Here is a 12,608-nt window from a genome sequence, read left to right on the forward strand (position 1 = left end):
AATAATAATAATAATAATAATAATAATCAGGGATGTCACATTGATTCATCTTATCTGCCTACTTTCACATATTATGGCAATTAATGTTAGTATTAGCAACAATGAATAATTATTAATAATGAAAAAAAGAAGAAAAATATATTTTTAAATTAACCTTCCACGTTATTTTCCACCTCTACGACTATTAACAATGTATTGTTTGTTGACAAAGAAACGTTGTAGTAAAGGTTTGATGTGAAGTTGTTTACTGCTCACAGAAAGCTGACATTTTGCTGCGTGAAATTGTTTGAATAAAAAAACAATTAACTGTTCTGCAACTGTGTGTATTTCAATACGTGTGACGTCCCTTTAATTGATGTTAATAATTATAGTAGATCTAAACAGAGCACAAAGCAGAGCTGAGAGGCTTCAGACAATTTCTGCTACTAAGTTACCAAACTTTGTGTGATCAGCTGCTGAAAGTTTATGGACCAAAAAGTTCCAAGTGTTTTTCTGTAAGTGAACGTTTCAGTGTGATTTTCTTTTTTCTTGGCAGCCTTTTTAGTACTACTGACCATTTCAGCTCTAATATTCCTAATGGGAAATAAAGCCGTCTCCAAATAAGATGGGATCTGATTAAGAGCCACTGTGGGGTTTTTTTTTTTTTTTGGCTTTTTTGCGTTGTTTCACAGCAAAAGACAGAGGACTGGGCCGTTGGGGGGACAAAAGGGAATATTTCATCATCATCATTTGTAGTTTAAAGTAGTTTGTATTTGTCAAATGAACTTCGTGCTTGTGTTTTTTTACCCCTAAGAGTACACTGCTATAAGATGCAGAGTGGGACACATTTCATTCTTCACAGCCTGATAGCCTAATGATATCATTCTCTTCATGGAGAACAATGCTGCCGTGGGCCGGCCCATTAAGGAAATGAGACTGATTAATCAAAATGCATTAGTTCAACTTGATCTCCTTAAGGCAGATAAAAAAAATACTTTTATTAAATCCCTACAAACACGCTCACATGCATACAGAAACACACAGACGTGGATCTGCGCTCAGCAGTCCACTATCCTTTAGAGCTGAAGTTTCCAAAAATCTGATACATGTATACATATATATACATATACATAGATATGCATATGCATATTTATATATATACAGACATACATATATGTCTGTATATATATGTATGTATGTATATATATATAAAAATATATATTATAAATATTAAATTTTTATTTCAAGGAAAGTAATATCTGCCAACAGAAAATGGTGACAACTGTGAAAGGCCTTCTCGTTCCAACGTAATTCTCAGCAGACTGACTGACTGACTGACTGACTGACTGGCTCTGACATGACAGAAACAGATTGCGAGACTTTAGGGAAAACCTTTTGACATACATTTTCTCCTCTCGTGCATCTGCAGGTCTTTTATTTACAGTGAAACCGATTGGACACACCATCCGAGGTGACAGGTAATGCAATATAGAATTACCCAGAGAGGAGTTCAAGGCTTAGCATTAGATTATTTCAAGAGCAGGTCGGCAGAGGACTGGTGTCTGAGAGGAACAGGTACATCCACCAACCACATGTTTTCATTGGCCGTGGCCTTGACAGGGAATAAAATGATTTTTTCTCATTGCCTTAACAGAAATATTTTCTACATGCTGCTGGTAGAAAACCAATATTTACACGCCTCATGTCTTATTGTACAGGTTGATTTACAAACACTGGGTTCTTACGCTCAGATTACTGGGAAATATGGGTTTATAAAAATATGGGTATATAAGAATAAAAAAAAAAATTAAATAAACCACCTGATGGTCGCTGGCAGTCGCTCAGTAGGGTTCAGGAAAGTCACTTTTTTTTCTTTGCTGGAACCCTCATCTGAGAACCAATCAGCTGACAGGCTCCATGTGTCATATACACACATTGACTATTGAACACCTGCAACCAATCATACACACGCTGAGCAAAGTAAGCAAAAAGAAGCAAAAGAAGACCGTGCAGTCCAAACAAAGGTCGATAGTTTTTTTTTCAGCGTGAACATAAAAGCATTAAGTTAATGAAAATAAATCCTGTTTGATCAATGAACTGCCCAATCAGAGCTGTGTCCTGTTTTCTACTGTGCTGCTTCAGCCAACACTGAAGATGGATGAGCAGTAGAAGATGGATGGATGGATGAATTCTGTGTAACGCCGTCTCCATCACAGAAGACTGAACATCTATATCAACTCTGGTCTATACTGTAGACTATGTTGAGATGATACCATTTCCTTTAATGTTATGGGTTATTTTGGTGTTTACTGCCAGAAACACTCCTCTATTAAATCATTTTTATTTTTTATTTTTTTTACAGGAGAAATGGTTCATAAAATTCCTATTTTTAAATAATAGAGCTCTAAGACACACAGTGGTCTTTTCAGTGAGGTAATAAACCTTTTAATGAGTCAGGGACAACCTCCTGTTCTTTAGAAACTAGTCCAGGAACAAATGATGTTATTAAAATCTACGACGCAGCAACTTCCTGATCAGGTTTAAAGAGAGAGCAGGTGTTAGTGAAATGGGGACTTGGAGGGAGGTGGGGGGGGCTGGGGGGGAGGCAAGAACAGCTACATCCACGAGAGCCATTAGACACACATACACAAAGCAATCAAAGAGAGCTTTAACACTGGGATGGTGTCAAATCATGACGCCCGTCATTGTTCAGGCAGTTAAAGATTTGGGGTTTTGAATCCATGTGGTAAGTTTTTGGCCCCATTATAAAATATTTCCAATAACTAAATCTTTGGCTTTTAACTGTGTGGAAATCCCAATTACAAACACAGATAGATTGTTACTCATTGGAAGAAAACTAAGTCTCTGTCCTTTTGAAATCGGTCTCTATTTTGAGGGGGCTTTAATTTTCTGTCTCACGCTGTGAAACAAATTCAAGTGCAACATAAAAATCAAACACGCACATACAAAATTAAGCTGACAGCATCCTAACTTTAGAGGAACTCAGTAGGACTCCTCGTCTCTCCGTCTCCACAGACGTCTCTTTCTTTTCTATTATAAGCGTTCCATTCTGCTGTGCCTCAGGTCTGATAATGTCTTTTATCAGCCCTGGACTGACAAATACAAGTGTAAGTTCGCCCTGGAGAAAAAACCTCAGGACAATGACAGTTAAGATCGACAATTTGAAAACCATATTACTTTTAAATTTGATTGGGAATGAACACACTGATAATTGAATTCTTAAGATCGACAAACCATATTACTTTTAAATTTGAATGGGAATGAACACACTGATAATTGAATTTCACAAAAATCAAAGGTCAGAGAGAACAGGCCCGAGACGAGAAGAGGCAGAGGCACAGATGCAAACGCAGCTGCAGTGTGGATGATGCACCAAATGATGCTAATCAAACAAACCGAGTCAGCAGAGGAAAACAGAGTAACTCTCATTAGCACTATCTTCGTCTCTCATCTGCTTGTTTTCTTCTAATCCATCTATGCTGCGTCTCCATTGCCCTTAGGGACATGTCACTTCCTCCTTGCAGCGTTTCCTGAAATAGCAGCTGCGTGCCCTCATAGACGATGATGCACAACTGCATAGGAACTGCATCCACCACAGCAGCTCAGGTGCAGTCTGTACGAGTCTGTGTTTTACTGCGACCCAAATCTAACATCAGAGCAGCTGACACAATTCATTTGACGCCGCCTGTGTGTGCGTTTCCATACGTGACCTCAGCGCTTGTTAAAGATGGAGAGGCAATGTGTTTCTTATATTACCAGATAAAGACAACGTGACGACATTAACGCACATAACTCAGTTACACTTACTCACAGAGCAGGGTGAAGAAGTCTTGTTTTTTATGGACAGCATAAATAAGTGTCGGCTTTTCTTTTATTCCAAATGTTTTCCATGATGTGAAAATCGATATTTTTTCTCCGTGGTTTTCCAGGGAGCCTTGTGAGTGTGTGAATGGTAACAGGAATAACGACACGTAATAAAGCTGAAGCACTTAAAATGTAACATAAAAAAATATATATATAAAGTTCCTTATGCCCCACAGTGGGGAAAATCACAGTGTGAGTCTTTGAAACCTACACAGGCTGCCACAGGAGGCGCCATTTAAGTGTGTGAACCCAGGACCTTCTGCGTGTAAGGCAGGCATTAGTTTGAGCTACTTCTACAGTAACTGTCACCTATCAAACAAGAGACTTTTTTTTATTTTAGCTCCAGTTTCAAACAGAGAGGCTGATGAAGAGATATAGGAAAAGAAATAAAACACAATTTTAAAAGCTAGTCAAATCGTAAAAAAACAAAACAAAAAAACATTTTAAAGCAGGAGAAGGAGGAGCCTTAAAAACAGAAAGAATCTTGTGTCATGCTTGGTGGTCTTTATGACCTTATCAGCCACAACATGACACGTACAGCCGCCTCTATTGTCAACACAGACATTATGCAAACAGTCATTTCCCCGAAAACCATTCCAATATCTGGCCACGGCTCCGTAAACACCATTGTGAAGAAGCACAATCGTACTGGGCTGTGAGGTTTTAGGGCCCAAGAAAAGAACCAACTTATTGGAGAGGAAATGATGAGCGAGCGACCTGGAGACCAACCTCGACGCCGACTGAGGAATTGAGAAAATATAATGTCACGACCTTCCCAGAGACATAAGCATAATATAATGTGCTGTGGAGAACCGTCTCACTTATGGCTGGGTTATAGCACTTAGCTCAGAACAACGGTCTGATCTACTTCGGTGGTGGACGTTTTTCATATTAATACGTTTTTGTGATAGCAATGGTCGACAAACGAGTCAACACAGCCACTTGTCACAAATATAAACAGATGTCATGAACTTACATTTCAATTAAAGGCCAATTTTCTTCAGCCATGTTTTTTGTGGTTACGACTTCCTGTTTCTCAATCTACTGTACGTTGCAGGATCCAATCACATAACACATGTGCATGTATTTTGTTTCAATAGAATAATTCACAGTAACTTGTTTATATCCAACAACGACACAACAACGTGTACATTTCTCACAGAGTGGAGAGCGTCTGCCCCCGTGTGCACGTGCCTGTCTGCAGGTGGTGAGTGTAAGCCTAATGAAGGGGCCAGTTGTTTTGCAGGGCTGATTTTCAGAGAGCAGATGGATCGGTCTCTTAGTCTCCTCTGGTTTCAATCGTTTCTCACATTGCCGCTGTCGCACCATTGAGCAGCCAATTTCCTGCCGGATCATCACAAACGTGCATAAAACACACACACTGGGAGAAAGCTGCAAAAGCGGCATGTGGCAGTGGACCACAGAGACAAAAATAAAGGGAAGAAACTGGGTGACACAGCAGGTCACACACACACACACTCACGCATGCACATGACTGTATGCAAAATGTAATAAGTCACACTGTGGATAATAGTGTCTTTTGTGCACCGACAAGCAGAAAAGTATTTACTTGCATTAATAGACATACACACACACACACACACACACACACACACCTCAAACTGCACTGAATGAACTGTTGATTATTTTACAACATTTCACTAAATAAAAGACATATTAAAGACAAATCCTGATTCCTCAGACAATCAGAAAACTCGTTTCACCAGGAACACGGTAATATCCAAAGCCTCCACCATTTTTCCATTAACTCTCAGACAGTGTCTTCGACCCCGTCACTGTACTGTGTTGATGCTGTTTATTTTCAATTTCCATTTTAACCGGTTCATCTTTTTCATCTGACAGTTTACATCACGGCGTCTAATTCACACTCCGTCAAAACACTAGCACCAAGATGCATGCCAACTGACGCCTACTACACTACATCTAGTACGGGTATGTACAGTACAGTACACACATGTAAACCAAGGTTAAAGGCAGCCAGTAGGTAGAAGTAGTTGACCTCCACAGAGTGACCTCTGGCTTTTCAATCTCAGCGCCCTGTACAGCAGCAGATTACAGAAGCGTCGTTTTGTCCGCTGCCACTGGCAGTCAGCCTTCGCTTTGGGTTATGCGATGTCACTGGCCAGCTAAAGTGCTAATGGCTTTTTACTGGTGAGATATAGCTTTGTCAGATGCAAGTGTCAGGGTCAATGCAACACAAACAGAACAAGCAGTGTGTAGTGATCCAGGATTCACTGGGTCTTTGGCCACACTCAGGAGTATCTTCTATTTATCTTGTTAATTCAAAACCAGTACATTGAAGTCAATTATGTGTGCATTTATATATATAAATATTAGGGATGTTCGATATTAACTTTATGCCGATATCTGATATGCCAGTATTGTCCAAACAATTTATTTCTGATTCCAATATCAACCGATATAGACCTAGTAATATTTATTTATCTGTACAAACCACTGTATGAGATTAATTTAATGAGCTGCAATGCTGCCATCTAGTGACTTTCACTTTAATATACAGTCGTTTATCTCCTATTTTTAAGGAACACATCATTTGGCGAAACTCAGGCATTGCTATCATGTTTTCATTATTGGAGGAAAATCCGATAACGATTCTTATAGATATTAGAAAGTATGATAATATCGATCGGCCAATATTATCGGACATCCCAAATATATATATATATATATATTAAGGTAGGGTCACTGTAAAATAAATAAAATATTAAAGCAGTCATTTTGAGCTACAGACTGGCTTCTTCACTTTATTTTTCATCTTTCATATTCGTGTAAATTCTTCTCTTTCAAATCAATCCACTCATTTTGTGAAGACATTAACTGGATTTGTCGTGACTCCTGGTGGTTTCGCAGTAGGTAAACCTGTATCAGGTATTTTAGTGACAGTGAAGTGGAACATAAAGCTGAGGCTCCAGGGAAACCATGCGCCACATTCTCCAGTGACTTTGTAACAGAGAGAAAACTCGAGTGAAGAACCACTCATGCAGAAACACACAGCTGCACAACAGTCACGCTCACATACTGCTCTGCATACACATGGCTCATGTAAATACCTTCAGTGTGGATGGTGAATGGGGAGTCTCCCAGTCTCTTGGTTGAAAACTGCCCCCCAAGAGAGGTCATTAGAAAGCACAGGCTGAAGAAGCCAATTCCCACCACGAATATCCTGCAGAGTAAGAAGATAAGGTATGTTACAGGGAGAGATGGTGGATTGGTATATACTTGGGTGCAGACAAGAGTTTGGATAAAAAGGCAAGAAAAAAAAACCCAACAAGATTAAAAAAAAAAATAGAAAGAAATGAGGCTGGAACAAATTGGTAGAAATTAAAGACTGAAAAAAAAGAGGCAGCACAGAAGTGGGAGAAATAAGGAGAGAAATGATGAAACTGCTGCTGAACAGCAGGGAGTCATTTTTTATAATTATGTTAAACAGAGCAAAGATCACATGTACGAATAAAAAGGACCCGAAAAGTTTTCATTTCTGCTCGGAATTAAACCAGAATATTGGGGGGTGGAGGGGGAGGGTAGCTTCTTCTGAATAACACATCAAATTTACCTCTGAAACTTTGTCTAGAGACAGACAGGAAAACAGAACAAGGAAAACAAGACATCTAAGAAATTTTAAATAAATCAATATAAGGAAATTCAAGACAAAGGTCAAAAATACCAAATGTCTGATTCTCTACGATTTGATATTATCTTAGTATATAGATAGATAGATAGATATCATTATTATTATGCTACCTTATGAAACATTCTCTGAAGTACAGTCCATGTCCATGTACATGTACTGGACAAAATGAGTCACATGCCTGCTTCTCCACTGCTATTAATAGAAGTCCATAGTCCTGTCCTAACCTGGATGTCAAATCCCAGACATTAATATTAAATGTTTGTTTGTAACGCAACAATTAATGCAATAAGTGAAGATTAGATTAAAGTACGATCCAAGTGTTGTTAATTAGCACAACGCACTGCACAGGTGAAACCTTGAACTTTTAATTCACCAGTCAAGAAGTTGAAGTGTTCAACGCTAACACCATAAATGGCTGCATTATTCATTGCTTTCTCTTTAAAGCGACTCCAGCGCTGTGTGCTTGAATGCACAGCCCATTGTAAAAATCAGACAGCATTTCTGAAATGTTAAGTTGCCGCAGTCATGCAAAGTTCAGAACTATACTGTTGTATCCAATTATTTATGAGGTCATAGGAAATGGCTTCCTCTCAACACAAACGCAGAAAGGCCTCTACGAAGAACATTTGCTGTGTTGGTCCGATTGACCCGACGGGATCGCCATGACGTTGAATAATCTGTTAAGTATAGAGTGCAGTGGTTTGGCAACGTCCCAGGAGGAGACTTTATATTCCGAGAGTCTGAGAGTCTTGCCGTGGGTTGTAAGTAATACACTCAAATGGTTTCAAGGACAGATGGAGAAGGAGGGATGTGGCTTTTTATTTTCACTCAACTAAAAATTGATAATGATGAACCATTATCTTTAAAGCTCTCGTCTGCCGACTTGCATCAAACATGATGGCGACTGTCAGACCAATTCAGAAGCCAAAGCTTTTCCAAAGTCAAAGCAGTCACTTTGTCATTTATCTTCATTTTCTGTACCTTCTGTGCACAAAGTGATGCAGCTACACTTTCAGTCCGAGGTAGTTGAAATAAATTGTGGTAATGATTACATTTGGAAGCAAGACAGAACCATCATTTCATTGCAAGACACAAGTATCATTAGTTTTAGTTGTTTGTTTGTTTTTTAAAGAAAACACTTTCACCTAATGTTCTCAGGCACCAGGCTCCGTGTCCATCCGGTACACAACCGTACACAGTGCCTATGAGCCTCTCTCAGGATACTGCCGTATTATGGAATAATGAAATATTGCCCCCATCTGTTCCAAGCATATTGTGAAATGAACTGGAGGAGCTCAATCATTGTCAGAAGAATCATGGAGCAGCAATACAGCAATGTGAATCCAATCTAAAATAAAAATCATTACGCTCAAGGGGAGATTAGTCATTATGATGAAGCCATAGGAGTTGGTCCCATACCTGCATAGATTAAGCAATTACTAAATACACAGCGGTTCCAACATCTACACAAAGTAGGCACAAAAAAACAAAAAAAAAATCACAACAGAATTAATTAATATTATATATACACACACACACACACAGGGGGTCCTCGAAGTACATCTGAGTTGCGTTCCTATAAGTACCCAGCTCACTCAGGTACTATAACCCAGTGGTAAAGTCATAATCTAAGACATGAAAACATCAGAAGAGTCTGACTAATGCTTGGAAGCCACAATGAAGAGCAAAAAAAAAAAACACATATGAAAGAAAGTCAATGTAGCACCATCCACTGGGTGGAGCACAACCGGTGAATGTAAACAAAGGTGTCGTCCACGTATAGTGCTGCATGATGATGTATTTGTCCACTAGTGACTTGTCCACTACCCGTGTGAACTAGTGGGTGAGTTTAATCGCTATATGTAGGATTTTCTGTAAACATAAAACTCGCCTGAAAGGAAAAGTGAAACATTTGTGTCAAGCAGCTCACCGGCTGATGATTTTAGGCCAGTTGTTAGCAGTTTTAAAAACTGGCCTTAGGTGGGTGATATGAGAGGATTAGGCCACGGTCCCGCCTGACAAGCCTTTAATTAACAGGCTTAAAGTGAATGCGTACTCGCTATAATTGGATCAGAAGGAGAGATCTGCTATCAGCTAATTAGCTTTTTCACACATGCCTCTAGGTGCATGATTTTGAGGCGAGGAGTTTTGCCAGGCATGGCAGAGACATGTTTGGGGTTTTGTCTTGTCGATTTCCAATAAACCATTTCCTGGAACATACATTAGAATGAAGCATTGAAACCAGTTAAACTGAATTCCACCTCCCTCATGAATAAAATCAGAGATTTCAGACCTTCAACACTGAGAGATCTTCTCTTAAATCAATCACACAGACATTTCAACCTTTCAAATGAAGTCATATACAACAGTACCGCAACAGAAACTGCTCTGACTACTACTACCAACTGATGTCGTTTCTTTGGATTCAAATCAGCTTGGAACAGCATTTTTACACCACTAAACACTGTATTTAGGTACTCTAAGTATAAACAAATGCTTACCAGATTTGTTTTTTAGAGAACTGATTGGCAAACCTCAGCTGACTGGAAAAACCAAATAGTATCAGGAGAGTTTTAAAAGGTGCACATTGATCTCGGTGCTGCTTTTAACCTCAAACTACCAGGACTTGAGTTAAAATAATGTGATGTAATGACTTAGATACTGCCATCCAGAACCATGAAGCCAAATAGCATAAAGCAGAAAAGCACATCAAGATTCAATGGACTGTGAAAATATCAGCTGTTAAAATCGTTAACGTGTGTCATAAATCACCTCCAGTTCTTCATCACATTCAAAGACTGTGGGACAGTGGAGACGTACGGCGTATACAATAATAAAGCACTTCAGACTGGCACACCATCAACAGCTGCTGTTCCACAATTAGCTGTACCCCCCCCCCCACCCATTTTTGTTTATCTGTGAATCCCCAATTTAAAGATCTGAAGGTCTGTTTGATTTTCACACAGACCCACAAGTGCTCAATTTTATTCAGCTATTTGGTTAAAGCTTCATTGATTTGAATTTGTTTTGAACGACCAGATAATAGACCATGTCTATACTACAACAGATCCAGACTAAACTGTGTCCATTGGGTTTTAAAGCTGAGGCAACAGTAGAACACAGAAAAATAATTCTTTGTAAAAAAAAAAAAAAAAAAAACCAACACAAGTTGTTGACAATAAGTCGGAGTCTGTTTTGTATATTACAAAACCAAAATATTACTATAAAAACTTATTTTATTTAAACTTATTATAAAACAATAATTAAAATGCATAATTAAACAATTATTTGACACTACTTTGATTGAAACTACGTCCAACTGCACAATGTTAATGATAAAAGCCAGATATTCACCCATCAGTGAACATTGTCCGTATTGTACCTCATTACCTACACCACATGACCAGGTCATACAGGTCGTTGTGGCTGTACATCGCATGCAGTGACCAACAATTATCGCTTCAATAGTTCAGGAAAAAACAAACGTAGTATAGAAAACGGCAGTAAACGTCCAATATTTAACATGACTTATAGTGAAGCGCAGTTAAAGTCGAACTGAAGCTCTTTCAGTCGACACAGCACACAACAATATGTGACCTTTGTGTTTTACCCATCACCGCGCTCAGTGTACCTCAGTGGCAACATAACTGGAGGACTCAAACCTGAAACGTTCTGGACCCAAGTCTGCCTCTTTAACCACTGAGCCACCATCCTATCATTTACAAACATGGCATTTGATGTGGAAATCAGCTCCACGTTAAGACATGCCATACACACCTACAATTTAAGGGAACTTGTGTATATATATATATATATATATATATATATATATACATACATAAAGTAAAAATCAACGATATTATCTACATCTGTGATTTTGATCCTAATTAGTTTATACCCACAAATCTCTGCTGAAAACACTCATCTGAAGCTTCGGAAATGACGGCATGCAGGCATTGTGTTTGACATCAGCTGTTCCTGATGTTTCAATCAGGAATAGAGGAAAAAGAAAACTGTGAGTGCCTGCTAGCCATTCATTAAACTGAAGGCTGTCTCTGCCTGGATGCTACATCATTAAAGGCTCGAAGCTGGGAGAAACACCAGCGGCTAGTGGCCCCCTTACCTGAACGGTTTGAACGTCAGCAGACATCTTCTGACCATTATTTTACTGTCGGTGCTTCCAGTAGTCATTTTCCAAAACCAGCGACCTCTGACATTGTTCTCCAATTCCTGACACGAAACTTCAGGTGGCCAAACATTTGCACCTGCGACCCATACGTCCAGCGGAGCACGACAGCAGCAGCGGACGGGTCTTTTTCCACAGAAACAAACACAAACAGAAGTGATGCTTTGCTGCACCTGAGGAAAAGACAGGAAGTTTGATTCACCGGCTCCCTCTTTAAATACGATGAAATGTTATTAAGCTCCTTTTCAGTCCAAAGGGGGGAGAATACCTATCAGCCTGAGGAGAACATCCGCTGTTAGAGTTCTTCAGGGATTGGGTGGGGGGGCAGGTGACGCCGTAGAACGAGAGAATTAAAGAGTAATATATCCTCGTCTTTTTATGTGTGGTGTTCAGAGAGACCGTTTTAAATTTTTTTAGCAAACTCCAGCTGAAGCGACCACAGAGCGACTGTGTCAAACCAGCTGTGTTCGCTTCTACGTACTCTCTCCACAGGCAAATGTGGACCAATCTGCAGCACCCGGTCAATCCTTTCAAAGTAAAAGCGTCATTTTACAGCTCACACATTTCGCAGACGTAAAAACTGAGTTTTGAAAATATTACATAAAGAAATAAAATAAATTCATGATAAAGTCTAGTGATATTTATTTTTTTTATAGTTATAGACTAATAATAATAATATATTAAACTAAACCAAAAATAGGCTGGGTAAATTAAGACGAAACATAACGTGTAAAATTATTTTATTTTGAAAAGCAATTTACACACTGCTTTGGCTCACACCTGCTGACTTGACCTATTACTTACAATATTGTAAATATTGTAAACAAAGAAAAAGTCTCCACGGCTGTCTTTACAGCTAAATATTGTGTCAGAGGAGACTTCTCT

General features: G+C 39.0%; 1 protein-coding gene across 2 annotated transcripts in view; it reads right to left on the reverse strand.

Annotated features, from left to right (window-relative positions):
• LOC112486254 (alpha-1,6-mannosylglycoprotein 6-beta-N-acetylglucosaminyltransferase B-like) overlaps nt 1–12,332 on the reverse strand; it is a 39,399-nt gene extending 27,067 nt beyond the window's left edge. The window contains exons 1-3 of one of the 2 annotated variants that reach the window (XM_025058509.1): nt 11,992–12,332; nt 11,661–11,896; nt 6,957–7,069 (exon numbers count right to left, since the gene is read on the reverse strand). In XM_025058509.1, the coding sequence (XP_024914277.1) occupies nt 6,957–7,069; nt 11,661–11,728 (181 nt within the window). In that variant the 5' untranslated portion in view covers nt 11,729–11,896; nt 11,992–12,332. Of the gene's footprint in view, nt 1–6,956; nt 7,070–11,660 lie in introns of both variants that reach the window. The other variant, XM_025058510.1, reaches the window with a different exon arrangement.
• Between the last annotated feature and the right edge of the window lie 276 nt (nt 12,333–12,608).

Source organism: Cynoglossus semilaevis, chromosome 9, assembly GCF_000523025.1.
Source record: "Cynoglossus semilaevis isolate Cse_v1.0 chromosome 9, Cse_v1.0, whole genome shotgun sequence".
Classification (NCBI taxonomy): Eukaryota; Metazoa; Chordata; class Actinopteri; order Pleuronectiformes; family Cynoglossidae; genus Cynoglossus; species Cynoglossus semilaevis.